At 45.6% G+C, this 19,441-nt stretch overlaps 1 protein-coding gene across 3 annotated transcripts in view; it reads left to right on the top strand.

Annotated features, from left to right (window-relative positions):
- PALS1 (protein associated with LIN7 1, MAGUK p55 family member) overlaps positions 1-19,441 on the top strand; it is a 46,516-nt gene that overhangs the window by 20,837 nt on the left and 6,238 nt on the right. For 2 of the 3 annotated variants that reach the window (XM_085853055.1, XM_085853053.1), the window contains exons 2-9: positions 8,555-8,704; positions 10,279-10,564; positions 10,867-11,075; positions 11,270-11,347; positions 11,642-11,827; positions 11,931-12,092; positions 12,220-12,297; positions 12,603-12,786. In XM_085853055.1, coding sequence (XP_085709181.1) covers positions 8,606-8,704; positions 10,279-10,564; positions 10,867-11,075; positions 11,270-11,347; positions 11,642-11,827; positions 11,931-12,092; positions 12,220-12,297; positions 12,603-12,786 — 1,282 coding nt within the window. In that variant the 5' untranslated portion in view covers positions 8,555-8,605. Of the gene's footprint in view, positions 1-8,313; positions 8,465-8,554; positions 8,705-10,278; positions 10,565-10,866; positions 11,076-11,269; positions 11,348-11,641; positions 11,828-11,930; positions 12,093-12,219; positions 12,298-12,602; positions 12,787-19,441 lie in introns of those variants that run through there. The other variant, XM_085853054.1, reaches the window with a different exon arrangement.

Genomic DNA, 19,441 nt, shown 5'->3' on the forward strand with positions numbered 1-19,441 from the left:
AAAATTGAAAATCATTCCAAACAGGAAACTTACTGCTTTAAAGCCAAAGGTCCCAAACAACAGGCACAAATAACTAATGTGACGTGTTGGATCGGGTGATTTAATAGACACTGGGTAAAATGGTGGCAAAACCTGTAATTCATTTATTGTTTTACCTTTAAACCTTTATTTAAATTGAATTATATACTTGAACATTGAAGAACACAAATTACCTTCATAATCCTTCCACGAACCAGGCTATATATTGACATGTGGCATGTGAGAGGGCACAGTATCGGGGTGAAGAAGAGGCTTTCTGTATGGTTACGATGCTGATTGACGCTGCATCCGATGGCGATCAATAAAGCCTCCATCTCCTAAATTGCGACTCAACGTCTTTGTATTACAGTATATAAGGGTGATTTATAAGAATGCCTCAGTCGCGCTAAATTTCTGGATTTTAATCTTTTTAAAATATTTTTTATTTTTTGCACACTCTTTAAAATCATTATTTTATTAAAATTGAAGTATATACCTGAACACTGCACAGAGAATCGTATTCTATGAACACTTTTGTTGTTTGAAGTGGCCTTGGAAAAACACCACGATGTGCTATCTATTCACCTTAACATGGATTTCACCCAAGCGGAAAATCCCCTTTGGGAGGGGGACAAATGATGTCATGTGACCCTTAGTCTTACCGGTTTGGTTGAGATTGGACGAGTAACGACTGATTGTATCGCCATCAGACAGACAGACAGACACCGAATTGCATATTTTAGTGTGATTCGTCTCCAACACCACATTTCAAAGCTGTCAATCTTCTTCCTTTCTTTCTTCTGCACTGTCTGCAACTCACATCTATACATTACAACTGGAAATACCATAGCATTTACCAGCCTCCTCTTGGTTTGTATTGTCACGTCTTCGTCTTTCCATTTGTTTGTTAATCCGTCTATTCATTTCTCCTCCACGTTCTCAGTTCACTTCAATCTTAGAACCCAGGAAGATAAAGCTTTCAACTACTGTTTCCACACTGTCGTCTCCCAATCTGAACACATCGATCTTCTCATTTGACAGGATTTTAGTCTTTTTAAAAATATTTAAATAAAGACGAGCCTTCTTCACTGTCTGCAACAGTTTCATCAAGTCCTCTTCACTTTCTGCTAATAGAGTGGTTTTGTCAGCATACCTTAGGTTGTTGACACATCTTCCTCCACTTCTGACTTCAGCCTCCATGTCATCCAAGTTAGAGTTTTGGTCAAATTATTATAACCACAAATTAATTGGTGAATTCAGTCCGATTATAATGCCATAATAATGATAATGTTGTTACGGCTCAGGGTTCGGGGCTCGCCACAAGGGGAATCACTCGAGTTTCTCCTGAACACCCGGTCCTTTGGCCGCCGACCACAGATAACTCTGCGGTCCAATGGGCTGTAGTTCTTTCACAGCCGTAGCCGCTTGACTCAGACTACCAGCCAAGCGGGTTTACGCTTCAATGTTTCCGCGAAGCCTTTCGATTAGCATGGCAATCTAATTAGAGGCTACACCCTCAGCGGCACACCTGGTGATCTTCTGTCGAGCGGGACAGAGAGGTGCAGCACCGGCTAACAGAGCAAATCAGGTGGGGTAAAACTTCCCATCTAACTATATTTTCACACTGTGTCGGACCAATGAAGGAAAAGACAACCGAGACAGATTGGAAATTACAACAAACAATTATTTATTTATACACATGCACACGCAAGTAAACATTTAACGGTGAGTATCTTCAGGCAAGAAAGCAAAAGGCACATAAGAGCAGATTTAACCATCACACGTATTCATTCTTTTTCAATCTTACTTGCACAAGGGACACATGGCCGTCATTCAAATCGGGGGAGAAGAATAAAAGAAGGACTTGAGAAGAACAGAAAAGTGGGGTCTTTTCTTTTCTCCTTCACCTCACACAGCCCGACAGGGCTATGCCACCTCGTATACTAGAGAATGCGGAGGAAAGGATGGGGAAGATGGGCAGTAGTGATGCGGTGCGATGGGACACAGCCATGTCCCTGAGGTGCCCAGACCTAGTAGATGAGTCCTGTCTGACGTCCCAGATTTGCCAGCTGCAAGCAACTCCATTTCTGTTGGGTCCCCATTCCCAACAGCTCCCCACAAACCAAACCGCTTTCTGGGCTTTCCACACTGCCCTAAAAACTCTCGGTCCCTCTAGGTTTCCTTCTCTTCCTCACGCAGGTTCTCTGAGCTTTCTCTCCTCTCAGGCCAAGCTTTCTTTCTCATCTCCTCCCCTCCTTTTGTGCGCTTCCCCCCCTCCCTTTTCTTCCTCTCAACCTGATTGTGCGAGTCTCCGTCCCCTTCCTCTTCCTAATCACTTTTCTCTCATTTGGGCTCATGTGAGCCTGTCCCCCACTGGTGCGCATTCGATAGGGTGGGTCGACGATACAGCCTGTGGAAAATTCCATGTCATTCCGTGGAAACTTTCAATGCAACCCTCTACCCCTCTCTTCACTCACCCAAGGCCAGAGAGCCCTCAACCCCTCCCTGTGCACACTATACGTACTGTTTCACATGCAAGAAGCCCTATCCCACAGGCCTGTGATCACGTGTGTGTGTGATCCAGTTGTACACAAAGCCTACGTTGTGCTATGAACATGCATGTGAGAATGGACGCAGTCCCACGCGGTGAAGGTAATCTGATCGGCATGAAAGATTAACGACCACAGACAGATCAAACGTGCCCAATCAAACAATGCGAAAATGGAGAGGCATGCTGCTGGGCCGAGGTACGACCAAAATTATGTTTGAAATGGGGGGGGGAGGGGAATTGTGCTTTATGGCGGGGGGGGGGAGGTAATGGGTCGATGCTGTAAAGGAGGAATGATTGAAAGGAGCAGGGTCGGGGAGGTGGGGAAAGGAGGGATTTTGAAAGTAGATGGTCGGTTGTGGGGGGTGGGGGGGGAGATAACATGTTACACCGGGGAAATCCAAACGAACCGATGTATGCCCACCGAACAACTGCTTGACCAGGGACAAAGGACTATCTACACAAATACTAATGAAACTGGAGGGGTACTCGGTCGAGCGCATACCTCCGCCGTGCAATGCCTGATCCACGAGAACATATCAGGTCTAATAAATTTTTCAGATGCCGTGCTATATATCGTTTTTTGCCCAATCTCTCAATGGTGAATAATCACTTTTAAAATTAAATAATTCTCGTATCCAGATCCAGATTTGGATCTTCACCAAAATTGAACCAATTCTTCATTGTCACACACCCAACCTTTCCAACAAGTTTCATCCGAATCCGTTCACAACTTTTTGAGATATCGTGCTACATATTAGTTTAACCCCATCTCCCAATGGTGAAGAATCACATAAAAAAATTATCAGTTCTGGATCCGGATTCCGATCTTCACCAAAATCTAATCAGTTCACCCTTGTCACACACCCAACCTGCCCACAGCATTTCATCCGGATCCGTCCACAACTTTTTGAGATATCCTGTGTACAAACAGACAAACAAATAAAAATGGCCCATAGGGCCAGGACTTGACGAAATTCATCCAGTCAAAGATACTCCCCTCCTACGTCCGTGTTTCAAATTTGAAAGGAATCCGTTAAGATTTGGCGGAGACATGAATTTTTGAAAATCGGCCCATGCTAAAAGATACAGATTTTCGCGATTTTCAGGAATTTTTCCTGACCTTGACCTTTGACCTTGACATGCCAAAAGTTATAGGGTTCTATTCTGGTGGCCAATAAGTCCATTGGTGAAGTTCCATGACATTCTGACCCGAAATGTGACCTGCAGAGCGAGACGTACACACAAACAAACAAACAAACTCACAAACTGAACCGACCTACATACTTGACAAAATCGTAGATTTCCTCAAGTAATAAATGAAATTGCTCATTGAGCAAGGAATTGCTGGAATAACTTTGTCATATCTCCATGATCTCTGAAAAAACAAAAACCTGGAAAACAATTTGTTTCTTACAAGTCAATAGTGCTACTGTTTAATGAGTTATAGCACTTAGTTTGGTTATGATCATAACTTGGAAGTCAGTCGGACTTGAAATGGCGTTTTTATCGCAATTTGAAAGTTTTGACCCGACCCCCTTGACATTCGACCCCCTACCGCTAAGAAGGGTGTTGGTGTGACACCCCAATGAGATGTATGGTTGGATGCAGAATTGAACTTCTCTTTTCCTCCCTGAACTGAACATGCTGAACTTCTCAAGGCTGGTGGAAATGCTGCACTCGTGTCATTGCATGCAGTTTTGTGCTCTGCCTGGAACACAGGCATCATCCCAACTGACTGGAAGAGGGGCCTTGTTGTCCCTCTCTGGAAAGGGAAGGGTGATCGCCAAGACTGCAACAACTACCGAGGGGTGACGCTGCTCTCGGTGCCGGGCAAGGTCCTTGCTCGGATAATTCTTGATAGGGTTCGCCACCATCTGCTTGAGCACCAGCGTCCAGAGCAGTCAGGCTTTACACCAAAGAGGTCAACGATTGACCGTGTCCTTGCACTTCGTGTCCTCACCGAACGCAGACGAGAGTTTCGGCAGGGGCTGCTTGCAGCCTATGTTGATCTCTGTAAAGCGTTCGCTTCAGTGAATCGGGATGTCCTCTGGAGGATTCTTGGTCTTCGTGGGGTGCCACCAAAACTGATTGATCTGATGTCTGAACTCTACTCTGGTACTGAGAGTGCTGTGAAGTGTGGTGGTACCATCTCTGACTTATTTCCAGTTGTTACTGGAGTTCGTCAGGGATGTGTACTTGCCCCCACACTTTTCAGCACTTGTATGGACTGGATTTTAGGGAGGATGTCGGAGAGATCAAGTTGCGGTGCATCGTTTGGCAATGTCAAGATCTCGGACCTTGATTTTGCAGATGATGCAGTCATCTTTGCGGAGACTTTAGATATCCTCTTGGGGACCCTCGAGGTGCTGAATGAGGAGTCAGAGCCGTTGGGATTACGGGTTTCTTGGGTCAAAACTAAGATCCAGGCCAGGGGTCGGGAACGTGTGGCTCGCGAGCCAGGTGAGGCTCTTTTGATGATTGCATCTGGCTCGCAGATAAAATTGGAGTTTGAATAACTTTTTTTTTTTTCATCATTTTGAAAAACAGACAATTTAAAGATGCATGCACAGCAAGTGAGCCCACTCAAAACTTTGATCTCCACCAGTTAGCTGGCTTCACATCCAGTCTCCTACAGTCATTCAAAGCACACTTTGGAAAATTTCGTGAGCACACTCGTTTTTTTGAGTTCATCACCCATCCAAACGAGTGTTCACTGAACACAGCCGACCTGAGTTACATTCCTGGTGTCTCCGTCAGATATTTTGAAGCAGAAGTGGCTGACCTGAAGGCCTCAGACATGTGGGTGAATAAGTTCAAGTCACTGAATGAAGATTTGGAAAGAATCGCACGACAGAAAGCGGAGTTGGTGAGCAAGCACATGTGGACAGAAATGAAAAAACTTCAACCCGAAGACGAGCTGATTATCAAAACTTGGAACGTGCTTCTTGTCACATACCTCACACTGCAGCGTGTGAGTATTGCTGTATTGACCTTGTTTGGATCTACATATGCATGTGAGCAGTCATTCTCACATCTTAAAAACATCAAGTCCAACCTACGATCACGTCTAACGGATGAAAGCCTCAACGCTTGCATGAAGCTTAACCTCACCAAGTACCAACCAGACTACAAAGCCATCAGCAAATCCATGCAGCACCAGAAGTCCCATTAATGGTGAGTATTATAACAACATTATTTAAAAGAATAAATTCAGAGGCTTATTATACTCACATTTCGTTGAATTCAGTCTTAAAATATATTATATGGCTCTCACTGAAATAGATTTCCAAATATTTTGTTTAATGGCTCTCTGAGTCAAAAACGTTCCCGACCCCTGATCCAGGCTTTCGGTGACATCTTGGATGCTGCTGTCCTGTCTGTGTCTGTTTGTGGTGAGGATGTTGAGGTCGTGGAGAGATTCACTTACCTTGGCAGTGATATTCATGTCTCTGCTGGCTGCGAGCCGGAGGTCAATAGACGTCTGGGTCGGGCCTGGCGAGTCATGGATTCACTGGATCATGGGGTGTGGCGCTGCCGGTACCTGTGCGGGAGGACGAAAGTCCGAGTCTTCAGGTCCTTGGTACTTCCAGTCTTGCTCTATGGGTGCGAGACTTGGACTCTGACCAAGGATCTGAGATGGAGACTTAATTCCTTTGGTACCAGGACTCTTCGGAGAATCCTTGGCTATCGCTGGTCGGATTTTGTGTCCAACAAGCGGTTGCTGAGAGAGACTCGGATGAGATTTGTTACCTGCATAGTCCGTGAGCGTTAGTTGCGGCTGTATGAACATGTGGCTCGTTTTCCTGACGCTGATCCTGCTCACCAGATTCTCTCAGCGAGGGAGTCTCATGAGTGGAGGAGGCCAGTGGGCCGACCATGTGCCTCATGGTTGCAGCAGGTTGACCATCATCTCAAGGAGATGGGGATGGGCCTGGCATCTGCCTGGGGGATGGCCAGACGGAGGCCCCTGGAGTACCGGCGGAAAGTGGACGCAGCGACGCGCTGTTCTGGCACATGCTCCCATCCCTGACCTAAGATGCACATTTTTGGATTTAGTTTGAAGTCTATACGACCATTTTAGTGGACGTTATTGTGAAAATAAGAATTTCGGTGACCTTGACCTTGACCTTTGACCTAGATTCACCAAAAACGACAAGTGTCTAAGTTGGACCATGGCCGACGTCTGTACCCAGTTTGGTCATGATCGCTGAAACTGTGTGGCTGCTACAGGGTAAAAAAACACACAAACAAACAGACAGACAGACACACAGAATGACACACACAACCGACTTCGGATTCCGGCAATTAACAAACAGAGAGGGGTGAAAACATAACCTCCTTCCCCCTTTGGTGGCGGAGGTAACAACTGATCCTCGGGTCACCAACGTCTCCATGTGTGCTTCCCCCCTGGGCTAAGTTTCCAAAACCGTAACAATATTAACACTGGGGTTGGCAGGATGGATGAGAGGTATGCACGCACTCCTTGAAGCCGTCTAGTCTGGGTTAGAATCCCGACCCAGCTATAAACTGTCATCCGTGTTTCACAGACTGGTTGATTCATCAATATTTGTGCCATCCCTAAAATGGACGTTAAACTGAGCATCTTGTCTGCCAGAATTATTTGCTGGACGTTGAATATCCCTCGGGTGAGCTATCGCCGACACCCTGAACTAATTACGAATTCCTGACCTTGGTCAAACGTCATGCCTAGCCATGCAGTTCGTGAAAGACTTGGGACAAGCTTCCCCTGGCTAAACCCACAGGAATGTGGGAGTAATTGTGGCTGTTGATGCATAATAACAACAACAATGATAATATCACATCACCGTCGGCGGGAGAGGGTGTTTATACGATTGCTAAAGTCGGGGAAGACGTGTTTTGGTTGAGTTTTTAAATCGTGTTAACTCAACCTCCCCTTTAATATTGTAAATTTATTTTGTTTTACTTAACCTCTGCACACATGTATGTATCCTCCACTCTGCTGTCCTCGTTTTAATAATAAAAAAAAAACATTCTTTAACAAGTACCTTCGTTTATTTGTGAAAATGTAATAATGTTTTCCTCCTGTGAGCTCTGTCATTAAAGAAAAAATCTGTCCACCTGTATTGTGCAAAGCCAAGCCAACCTTAAAAAACATATGAGAAATGTCAACAATCGAGTAAGCGCGAGTTGAGACAGCACACTCATACCAGCCGCACCTCTCCCTCAGGAGGGCATAACATCACTCTCCTTAATCTCTCATGTTTTGGGTTTTCTGCCAGCTGATCAAATGATTTTGTAAGACCCTTTGTTTTATATTTATTATATTTGTGATTTTTTTGTGGGGGTGGGGCAGAGAGGGAGGCAGGGCTGAATCTGTAGAGAAAGAATAGCTTGCTTTGTTCTCGTGCCCATACCATTCGTTATCTGTACAGACTACGGACAGCCTGCAGCTGGTCTGAGATTGCCCAGTGTGTGGGAGCTGTCGCTGTAGGAATTCCACCGAGCATGCGGTCTTCTCTTACACCAAGGCCACACTCCGATAAACCCCCACATTGTTCAGCCAACAATCAAAGTCTCTTACACTTTACTGTTTGAACATTTGGTTGGAGAAGCAATCGCCTCGTATTATATTTCAGCTCCTCTTTGAATTATTTTAAAACTTCATACTCCCTCATTGACAACCCAGGAACTGAACTTTCAAATTGGATCTTCAATGATTACTGAGTACTCTGTTTGTTGACCGATCTTGATGCCTCTAATTCCTATGTGGTAGAGGAGATGAGTCACAATGGAATGCTCCTTTATCTAGCAATCCTCGATGAGGAACCTCCCAAGTGTTGTATGGGGCGGCCAGGTTTTTGTCCAGTTGTCCAGTGCTGGGCCAATGTGACGGAGCGCTTTTATTGATAACAAGTGAGTTCTTGGGGTGCCTGATATTGCCTAGTGCCCTGCTTTCTACATGTCGTGTGAAAAGAAATAATTCTCCCCATGATCTACCCACAGGAGCTGTGTGTGCTCTTTGGCATCTCGAGCACCCAGACTCGAAGCAACTTCATGGCAAGCCTGCAGGTAAGCCAGCCCTTCAATGGGGGCCTTGATGGTCAGAGCAGGAACTCTGGGCGCCATACCAGCTCCGACGGTTCTGACTCGCAGGTGGGTTTGTGCGTGAAGCTTCTGATTTGCAGTTTGAGGCGTCAGCCGATTGAACTTTCTCGACTCGGGTTAAAATAAAAATCATCCTTTTCCCCCTTTAGACAAGATTACCGAGTATCTTTCTGCATCTCTTCATCACCTTTGTGAATAGGCTGGATGCTGCAGCATTTTGCAATCCATCAGTTCAGACATTAAAACTCGACGGTTTCGTCGCAGGACTTTATCAGTGATGAATAGCTTGCTCATGAATTATAAATCGTCACATTAGGCACTTCGTAAATAACATTAGCATCCTTTGAAATAGCATATTTGGTTTGTCGTCAGAACTTTGAGTCTCCCTTTGGCTACATGTTCTTCTGTATGGCTGACCTTGACGAAACACGTCTTGCTCTTTTTACTTTTCTTTTTGATAAACTGGCGTTTGTATGCACAAAGCCATAAGGAGATTTGAATGGAGCCAATTAAACATGACGTGTCTGTCAGGTCTTTTCTTCTCATCTTTGGGAAGAAAATACATTTAGACCAAATGCACAAATTATAATCAAATTGTCGTTTGGAGCTTCTGCGCAGTTTGCAATTTTGGAGCAAGTGCAAGTAAGAATACTCAAGAGGACGACGTTGAGAGAAATTAAAGAAGAGCAATGAGTGACAAACAAGTTGGGTGAAATTGGGCCATGGATGTTTCGGAACTTATTCAGGTGTTCTGCATCAACACTTATCCTATATCTTGACTGTCATCAATTATTTGCTTACATTCTGCATGCAGTGGTGATGACAGATCTATTTATCTCCACTGTATGTAGATAGAAGCTTATGAAAAAGCAAAAACAAATTTGAGAAGTACTAGTCACATTATCTATGACACTATTACAGTGTGAAGAACATTCACACATGTGGGACGGGTTGATAGGATGGCCTAGAGGTACGCACACTTGCCTATAAGCTTTCTCGCCTGGGTTTGAATCCCGACACAGGCGGGGTGATTCATCAATATGTGTGCCGTCCCTCTGATAGACGTGAAAGGGGTGTCCCGTCTGCCGGCATTCGTTGATGGACGTTCAAGATCCCACAGTGTCCTTCAAGAAGAGTAGTCGAGCTATCGCCGGCACCATGAACGAATTGCAAATTCCTGCCCTAAGCAGCAGAGGGCATTGCATCAGTGGCACAGCCACGCGCTCAGACGATGATGCTACCCCGCAGCTTTGTGCTGCATTCAAACAAAGAAGAAGAAGAAGAAGAAGAAGAAGAAGAAGAAGAAGAAGAACCCAAACAAATAAATCCTTGCAGATCTCAATCGGACATAAGTTGTGGGAAGGGGCAGAGGTCTTGAAATTGGTTGAGTTGTCACTTTGAAAGACCTTGACGTGGAAGAAGAGGATTGAAGGGATGTTGGGAGGATGTTCTTGTGGGAAGAAAACTGCAAACATTCAATGCTAAGGACTGTACAGATGCGATTGATTATGCATTGAGGGGTTTTGTAATGTGGTTACTGTCCCTGTTTTGTAACTAGAATGTACTATGATTTTGATCTTGCATGGCCAGATAAGATTTAACCTGAATGGGCTTCCACGCAGGTCGTTAGGGAGGTTGCTGTGGACTGCCCGTGGGAAGGGATGGTATCTTGGTCGTCGGTACGTGGTGTCGTGACGCGCTCATCGCAACAAGCTGCAGCAGATGCCCGCCGTCGGCGGGAGCAAGAACAGCGTGACCTCCGTGAACTGGAGCCTCGTTCTTCGGCACGGCTTCGCCACCTGGCGCAGACACTGCCCAAGAGCGGCATCGACAACCCTGGATTTTATGGCGAGGACAGCACGCCATTAGGAGAGCTCAGCGATGGCTGGAACATAGCCCAACTGCTAGGTTAGGTCCTGCCTTTTTGTGGCTAACATAATGTGCCTTTTCTGGCTCGATCATTAGACCTTAATGACCTACTGAAATGGTAACCACCATGCTTCGCACAACCTCAACCTGGCCACCAATTGAGTATGCTGTGTTGGATTTGACACCCACACTATCATTGAAGCTTTTGATATATTATTGAGGGAGTTGGGATAGTGACTGGTAGCTTATTCGACAAGTACTGTACTCTGATTTATCTTGATCCTTGCTTGTATACAATCACCTTGTATAAATCACTGTACGATGAGTTATTATGTTCACAGACCCTTCAGAGGTACGCCATTGCCTTGGGCAGCTCCGTAGCACACTGCGGGACGAGCAGAGCACACTCGATCTCGCGCTGCTTTCCAATCTGATGCACTCACCGACCTTTCTGCGCTCCCTTGCCCTACACCGTGCGGTGGCAACCTACATGCAACGCCCTAGCCCTCCATTCCCACGAAGCCCGAATGCCCTCCACCTTGCGCATGAGGTACCTCTCGCCCAATATATTTTTTTTTTGCTAACTTGAAGTTGGGTGGGGGGAGAGGAGTGAATCTGTAAAGCAGCTGCAGCTTTAAACAAACCCCATCATTGTTCTTTAGCAGTGAAAAGATTGCTTAGATAGTGAGCCTTACAGGTGGATGATGTAATTGAGAAGCTGCTGTCTTTCTTGCTGCCTTCAAGATTCAGAACCACCTAAACAACTCTGGGCAAAAGGAGGGACTCGAACTCTGTTCCTTGCTCTCCAGCAGCGATTTCCAGGTGAAAGATTTGTGCTTTGTGCCTTCGTTACATTTCTTGCATCATTTTTAACCGAGGGCTGTTTGACTCCAAATTTGATTTTTAACTCTGCTTTGCTTTGATTCCCTGTTGGCCATTTGCTGTTCATTCAGACAGAATCTAGGAAAGGTCCGAAGAGGAAAAGATGATGAACCCTGGGCCTGTGGATGGAGTTTGGTTTGGGTACCGTTTAAAGAGTTGCTGTTTGTGCACAAGATACCATGATTGTGGAGAAGTGATTTTACACATGGGTGAGCTTTGCTTTCGGTTTGTCAGGCGTTGCTGTCTGCACATGACATTGTCGCTCGGCGTGAGATGGCTCCCGAGGTTCATCCTCCCCATGAGGAGGCTCCAGACCAGCAACCACAGCAAGAACAACAACAACAACAGCTGACTTCGCCGATTGATGGAGAACCTGGGCCCAGAATTGTTTATGTACAGAAGGCTCGTGACATACCGCTGGTGAGGGCCTTTAAGAGGAAGTACATGACAGTAATCTGAACTGTATTTCACTTGCATAGTTCATTCGCAATGATGTCTTTTGATGTGGTTTGTCCTGTTTCAGGGTGCAACGGTAAAAAATGATGGTGAGGCAGTGGTGGTCAGCAGAATTGTACGTGGCGGAACAGCCCAGAAGAACCAGTTGTTACATGAAGGGGACGAGATCTTGGAGATCAATGGAATCACGATGCGAGGCCGTGATGTCAATGAAGTTTCAGACCTCCTGGTAGGTATATCATAATGTCTGTACATCTATTGGCTTTTCTTTTGAACTTTCATTGCCGATCTTCCTGCATAAAAAAAAAAATTCACTTGGTTGGAAATGCTTCTCCTTGCTGGGCTGATCTACCCAGGCTGATATGCAGGGGACGTTGACGTTCTTGGTGAAAGCCAGCCATCCCTCCAGAAGTATACAGCACAAGGAAAGTGTGGTAAGCATCAAGAATTGTTATGCAGTATTTATCATAGAACACTTCTGTGCAGTCTTGCCTTGCTGGAAGTGAGGTTTTAGTTTTAAATGTATTTTGCGTCACAGAACTGTCTTCATCTTTGCTGGTTGATTAAAAAAAAAAAAAAATTCAAGGTGGCTCTTTAAATTGCTACCTCTGCTCAGTGGCACAACACTGGCATTACTGAAGTTGTGTTGAAGATGTTCTTGTATGCAATTTATACGGGGTCAGGGCACCATTGCCCTCATTGCTTTGGTTGAAGAACGTGATGTCATTATCACCAACAGATGCATGTGAAGGCTCTCTTCGATTATGACCCGTTGGATGACCCGTATATTCCGTGCAGAGAACTTGGTTTATCCTTCCAGAAAGGGGATATCCTCCACGTAATTTCCCAGGAGGATGCAAACTGGTGGCAGGCATTACGTGAGGGTGAAGAAGAGAACCAGCCTCTTGCAGGCCTCATCCCTGGTGAGGACTGCTTTTACATGGCACCTCCACTTGACTTGACCTCCCAATTCACTTTAAATTGAGTAGTTAGGTGTAGCTTACATGTTCGTAAGCCTTCCTCCTTTAAATGGCTATTACCATATTACTGTCATTGTGTGCCTGGTTTTGGAGGATTTCTTGTTTCCTCCCAAGCTGGAATTCAAGTCCTGCACTGTGGTATGAAGACTCCTATATTTTTTGGTGTTTAAGTCGATGCTTCGTCCCCACCCCTTGAAAGTCAGGGCCTCGACTTGTATTCAGAATGAACTTGTCGAGACTTGTCTGTGGCTTCGGACAAAACAAATCGGACACACATGTGGAGGCCATGCCATCATGCCTGCACCACATCAATACCACACTAATTTTTCAACACAAGATCCAAAGAAGAAAATGGAAAAATTATTATTTTATTAATTAAAGTTTTTGTATTTTTTTTTTCTTCTCTTCTCCTCGGGAGAGGGGGCATGGGTTTGGTTAAAAAAAACACAGCATCAACGACACAACACCCCTTGACGAGACCCCCACCAACAGCACTCCGTACACTTGCACACAATCACGCATCAATGCTCAAACTACCTAAAAGTCCTGTCAACATCCCGATACCCCTCTACCTCCATAACTTCCAGGTACATATATAATTATAATTTAAACTTATCTACTGTTTGTACTACCACTACCTTTCCAGGGAGAACATTCCATACATTAACTACTCTTTGAGTGATAGACCCCTGCCTTACTACCGTCTTAACTCTCCTCTTCTTTACTCTCGGGCTATGGCCCCTGGTCCTATCACTGTCTACTCTGTTGAATAATTCATCTGCACTTATTTTATCTCTTCCTTTCATTATCTTAAACATCTCTGTCATATCTCCTCGTAACCACCTCCTTTCTCGTGAATAAAGCCCTGTCTCCTTCAACCGCTCCTCATAGCTAAGTCTAGCTAGGCCCGGAATCAATCTAGTAGCCCTGCGCTGACCCCTCTCTATGGCATCGGTGTGCTTCCTGAGTTGTGGTGACCAAAACTGCACACAGTATTCTTGATGTTGCCCTCACTAAATTCCTGCACGATGTTAACACCACCTCTTTTGATTTATAATTGATCCCCCTCCGAATACAACCTGAAACCCGATTTGCTTTCCCATAACTGACTGCAACTGTGCTACCTGCTTACCTCCCATATCTATTACCACCCCCAGATCCTTATCCTGTGTGACACGCTCCAAAATTACCCCTTGCATCCTGTAATCTCTATTTCTATTGTTCTTTGCCATCCCCAATACCTTACACTTGCTCAGGTTAAACTGCATCTTCCAATCTTTTGCCCAATCCATACAAGTAGTTTCTCCTGATGTAACTTGCAACAATATTGAGACGATCATCAAGTTAGGCATGGAGAAATTCTATCCCCATAGATAGGTCACTGTTCTCCTGACCAATATTCCCTTGTTTACTGAGGCTTGCTGAATAGCTGATAAAGCTGTCTGTCTAGTGTATAGGAGCATTATAGGAGCAAGAGCCCACGTGCTGTTACCCATGATGGTCTGAGAAGGCAAGGCAGAACTATCAGAAAGTGGAGAAGTAGGCAAAAAGACACTTCCAGAGGACAAAGGCTCAACTGACATCTGAAACAACCAAACCCCATGATTGGTGGTGGGCGTTAAGAGGATCCAAATGAAAGGACGACGTTCTCGTATCCCAACATTGCAGAAGGATGGTCAGACCTTTGCCACCTCCCAGAAGAAAGTGGACATCTTGTGCAATCATTTTGCATCAAAGTGTACAATTGGTTACACTGAAAATGACCCTCCTGATCTCACAGCTCGTTCGAACATTCATTTGGACACTGTAACGTTCTGGCCTCATGACATCAGACGGATCCTACAGAAGATAGACATATACAAGGCATTTCGACCTCACGGAATTGGAAATAGAGTTCTCAAAGAGCGTGCATCAGTCCTTGCCATACCTTTGCCAAACTGTCTCATTTCTGCTTTAGCCATGGACACTTCCCTTTCTCCTGGAAGATAGCCAATGTAATGCCAGTGCATAAGAAGAACCCTTGCTCTTCCAGACAATTATAGGCCCGTTGGTCTCCTAAGCTGCATCAGCAAGGTTATGGAGAGAGTTGTCAACACCACACTGAGGAAACATCTTTTTGGAAATGACCTCATCAGCGACAATCAGTTTGGCTTCCGTCCTGGTCACTCGGCCTCCAATTTACTCACATATCTGAGTCATGAGTGGATGTCTTGTCGCAACAGATGTCAGGAGGGTACAATTGCAGCACTTGACATGAAAGCTGCTTTTGATAGAGTATGGCACAAGGGTTTGCTGGTCAAGCTGGTTGCTAATGGAGTTGGAGGGCAGCGGTTACAGTGGTTATCCAGCTACTTGATGGACAGACTTATCCACGTAGTGGTTAATGGCCGAACATCCAAACCAACCCCAATTAATGCATCATTACCTCAAGGATAAATTATTGGGCCCACCTTGTTTCTAGTCTACATTATCGATCTGCGTGACAACCTGCATAACCCTACCTGCCTCGATGCTGATGATGGTACTATCTACTGCCTGCTGGATGAAGTGAATGCCACCATTTCTTTGAGAGAAGACCGACAAGATCGACGAGTGGGTACAAAAGTGGAATGTCCTGTTTGCTTCCGAGAAATGCAAAGTTATGTCTCTCGGTGGATGACGACCAAGTCAGCATCTTCCAGAGTTCTTCATGGGTGTCAAGCCCTTGCACCATATACACGAGCTTGACATACTTTGAGTCAGGTTCTCCCGGAGCTTGGGTTTCCAGTCTTGCGTGAACTCCATCACCGTTGGACCTGGATAAAAAGTGAGTGCCTTTCTCAGTATTGCTCCATACATGGATCCGCTTGGCTGAGCTCAAGTGTACAAAGCTCATGTCCGGATCACAATGGAATATGCTCCCATCATATGGATGTCTGTAAGTGCCATGTATCTTAAGCTGGATGATGTGCAATGTCTTGCTGTACATATTGTTGCGAATTCTGGCCCGTCCGGCGTGCGATTGGCCGCTTGACTCGAATGGCGACCGCGTCGCCCACCGGAACGGACAATTCAGTCGTGACCCTCTCGGAACAACGCCGGGAGCTAGTCACGGGTGGGGGTTTAACCTCACCACAACTTGGTCCGCATTCTACCCGCGCGAAATAGGGTCCGATCACCGAATGGTCGATTTACCTAAGTACCCGCGCGGATTGCGTACCGAGGAGTTTTACCACGCCACAGGTCGACTCCGGACACGAACCGCTTAAGCGGCTCGTTCCGTACTACAGGGATAACCGAGCGGCGTTATCGTCGACCTTGACGGTTCAGATTAGTTACAGGGTGTTTTAAAACCCATACCACTATTAATCCCTTACGTGATGCAAGATGGAGATTCAAACAAAGGAAAGGATGCAGCGAAACGGGGAACAATTGGACCAGCACATTTATTACGGAAGCACGGGAGGCACGTATATTACAGTCAAGCAAGAAAACACAACAAAAACAAGCGAAAAGACACACGCAGATCTACAACCGAATATGATTTACACGGCAACACTTATAACAGTTCTACTTTTCAAGACTGCCGCCACCCACAGACATTTACACAAAACCCCAAAAGAAAAGGAAGTCGCGACTTCCTCTAACGCGTCGTCCAGCCCTTGGCGACCGCAACTCCGAGTCCCTCCGGCGTGGTCCACTGAGCTCATGCCTTGCGCCTGCACGTGTCGTCCGCCTGACAGGGACGAACGAACAGAACCTCCGACCAGGAACAATCACCACAACTCTCGGCAATTCTCCTTCAGGGACGAACGAACAGAACCTCCGACCAGGAACAATCACCACAACTCTCGGCAATTCCCCTTCAGGGACAAGGGAACAGGGACAAGGGAACAACGTTCTCGTCGACCTTCACGCCCACAACTCTCGACAATTGACCGAACGAACCAAGAGCAACGACTCTCCACCCCTCGATAACCGACCGAACCAACCAAGAACCCAACTCTAACGCGAGCCTCTCCACGCCCACGCCTTTTGTAGGGTGGTGCTCCGCCCTTCGCCCCGCCCCGTTTCTGGCTCCACCTCCCTTCTGGAAGCCTCCCAAAAAGGGGCGTGCCCTCTCGTTCCCCCCTCCCCGCGCCGTGCGGGGGACGAGGAAAGTCAGTTTTGGCTTGGGGCCAGGGAATTATTCCCCCAAAATCAGGCCCCCACCTTTTTTTTACCTTTGACCTCTGGCTCAAATCGCACCTCCCCCATGCCAAAGCGCGGAAAAAGCAGGAGGGAAAATCCGGCGGGAGACATTCAAGCTGCCACTCCGCTCCTTTCATCCGTCCCGCGGAGATCGTGACCGCACGGTGCCAGTTGAATGGCGAGTGGCGAAGATGTGGTAGCGTAGTTGCGGAAGGTGGCGTCGTGGTGTGAATGGCGTGATTGTTGGCGTCGTGTAGTGAATGGCGTGATCGTTGAAATGTTGGTTGTGGCTGTTCGTTGTTGTTCTTGCACCAAATTAACGACAGCAAAAGAAAAATGACTAACTGAAGAATCGCAGCCCGAATGGATCACATATATTCCCTCTAAACAACGGGTTTGGGCTAACTGCACATGACCTTACCGATATATCTCACCTGAGGACCCTTTATGGTGTAATGCGAATTTCCACAGCCGTAACAATATCATCAAGGCCCCTCCACAAGTATTGAATATCGATCCTCTACCACACAGGAGAACTGTAGCAGGTCTGGGTCTGATGTTCAGATTGCACACAGAAAAATTCCAGCAATTCTGAAGACCATGCTACCTCCACCATGGATTCCATTAAGGTTCACCAGAGCAAGTGCTTCCTATGGAAGCTATGCTGTGCAGTGTCTTACTGGCAAGATGGAGAGTGGTCATTGGTCACTGGTCACTTGTTCAGTATGACCGCTCCTACATGCCCGCAATAATACCAGTGTGGAACAGTTTACCAGATGCCACTGTTGGTCACCGAACAACATCCAGGATCAAGGCTTTCTGCTCCAGAGCACACAAATATCTTAAAATATAGTGCAGTATACTTATGATAATGTTGTTTTTGTATGTACGATTCTATCACCTTGTTTTTCTTTAACCATTATTTTTCTCTGACTTGTATTTTTGATACTCTGTGCTGTCATGGTACAAGTGGGCACTGTTTGGTTTTTTTGCAGTGCTTTTCTGTAAAAAAAAAAAAAAAACAGACAATACTTATCTGAATCTGATCACCACCCCCTCTGCTATCCACCTTGCCTCCAAGCTTTGTATCATCTGCAAATTTGGAAAGCTTACTCTTCACCCCACTATCCAAATCGTTGATGTAAATAATGAATAGTAATGGTCTGAGTGCTGATCCCTGAGGTACCCCACTACTTACATCCTCCCAGCAAGACATCCTCCTACTCACAGCCATTCTTTACTTCCTATCAATAAGCCAGTTTGCAATCCAATTAGCTACCTGACCAGCCACTCCACAAGCCCTCACTTTGTATAACAACCTCTGGCGTGGTACCTTATCAAATGCCTTCTTAAAGTCGAGATGCGCTATGTCCACTGCCTTTCCCTCATCCACCCAATCAGACACTGCTTCATAGAACTCTAAAAGATTTGTTAGACAGGAACTACCTTTGGTAAACCCATGCTAACTACCTTTAATTAGTTTGCATTGATTTAAATGGTTCCTCATCTAGTCCCTAATAACGTCCGCAATGCCTTCCCCACAACTGAAGTCAAACTAACAGGTCTGGAGTTCCCCAATTCTTCTCTGAATCCTTTCTTAAATAATGGTGTTACATTTGCTACTCTCCAATCCTCCGGTACCTGTCCTGACTCCAGTGAGCTCTTTGAAAATATCCGTTAACATCTCACTTACCTGCTCAGCTACTTCCATCAATACTCTCGGGTGCATATTATCTGGAACTGGAGCCTTATCTTCTCTTAGATATCCCAGCTGTTCCTTTACCTTCTCCACTCAATGTTGAATTGCAAAATGTGATACATTAATTTAACAATTATACAATCTGGAATTAATTTATTATTGTAAATTTAAAACGCATTACAGCAAATTTCCACTTCACATCATGGATGGGGTTTTTTTGTTTTGTTTTTTGTTTGTCCACATAGTCGAGACTCGTGGAAGAGCACTGAATGGATCAGGATGTAAAAGACAAAAAGAGGATGTGAACTATGCATGAATTGGGTGGACAAGATGGAGACAAGGAACTTCCAGAGGGAAAAATGGAAACTTGGAAGGAGAAGAGATTTGGGTAATTTGTGGACTCTGAAGGCAAAGGGGAGGTAAGTCCAGAATGATAAGATGCTCCCCATGCCCTGATCAGGCATTTTGGGTAAGTCGTGCGGTGAATCTGGAATCGATAAAATCTCTGATCAAGTTATCAAAGAATTTCCTTGTCTCCATCTTGTCCACCCAATTCATGCATAGTTCACATCCTCTTTTTGTCTTTTACATCCTGATCCATTCAGTGCTCTTCCACGAGTCTCGACTATGTGGACAAAGACGAATCTTCTGTTGAGAAGAAAAGAGTACGGTACTTAAAAATTTCAACATTAACAAATGTTGTACACTGTAAAGTAGAGAAATCATTGC

Source organism: Eptatretus burgeri, chromosome 13 (genome assembly GCF_056783735.1).
Source record: "Eptatretus burgeri isolate ZD-2024b chromosome 13, Ebu_testis_v1, whole genome shotgun sequence".
Classification (NCBI taxonomy): Eukaryota; Metazoa; Chordata; class Myxini; order Myxiniformes; family Myxinidae; genus Eptatretus; species Eptatretus burgeri.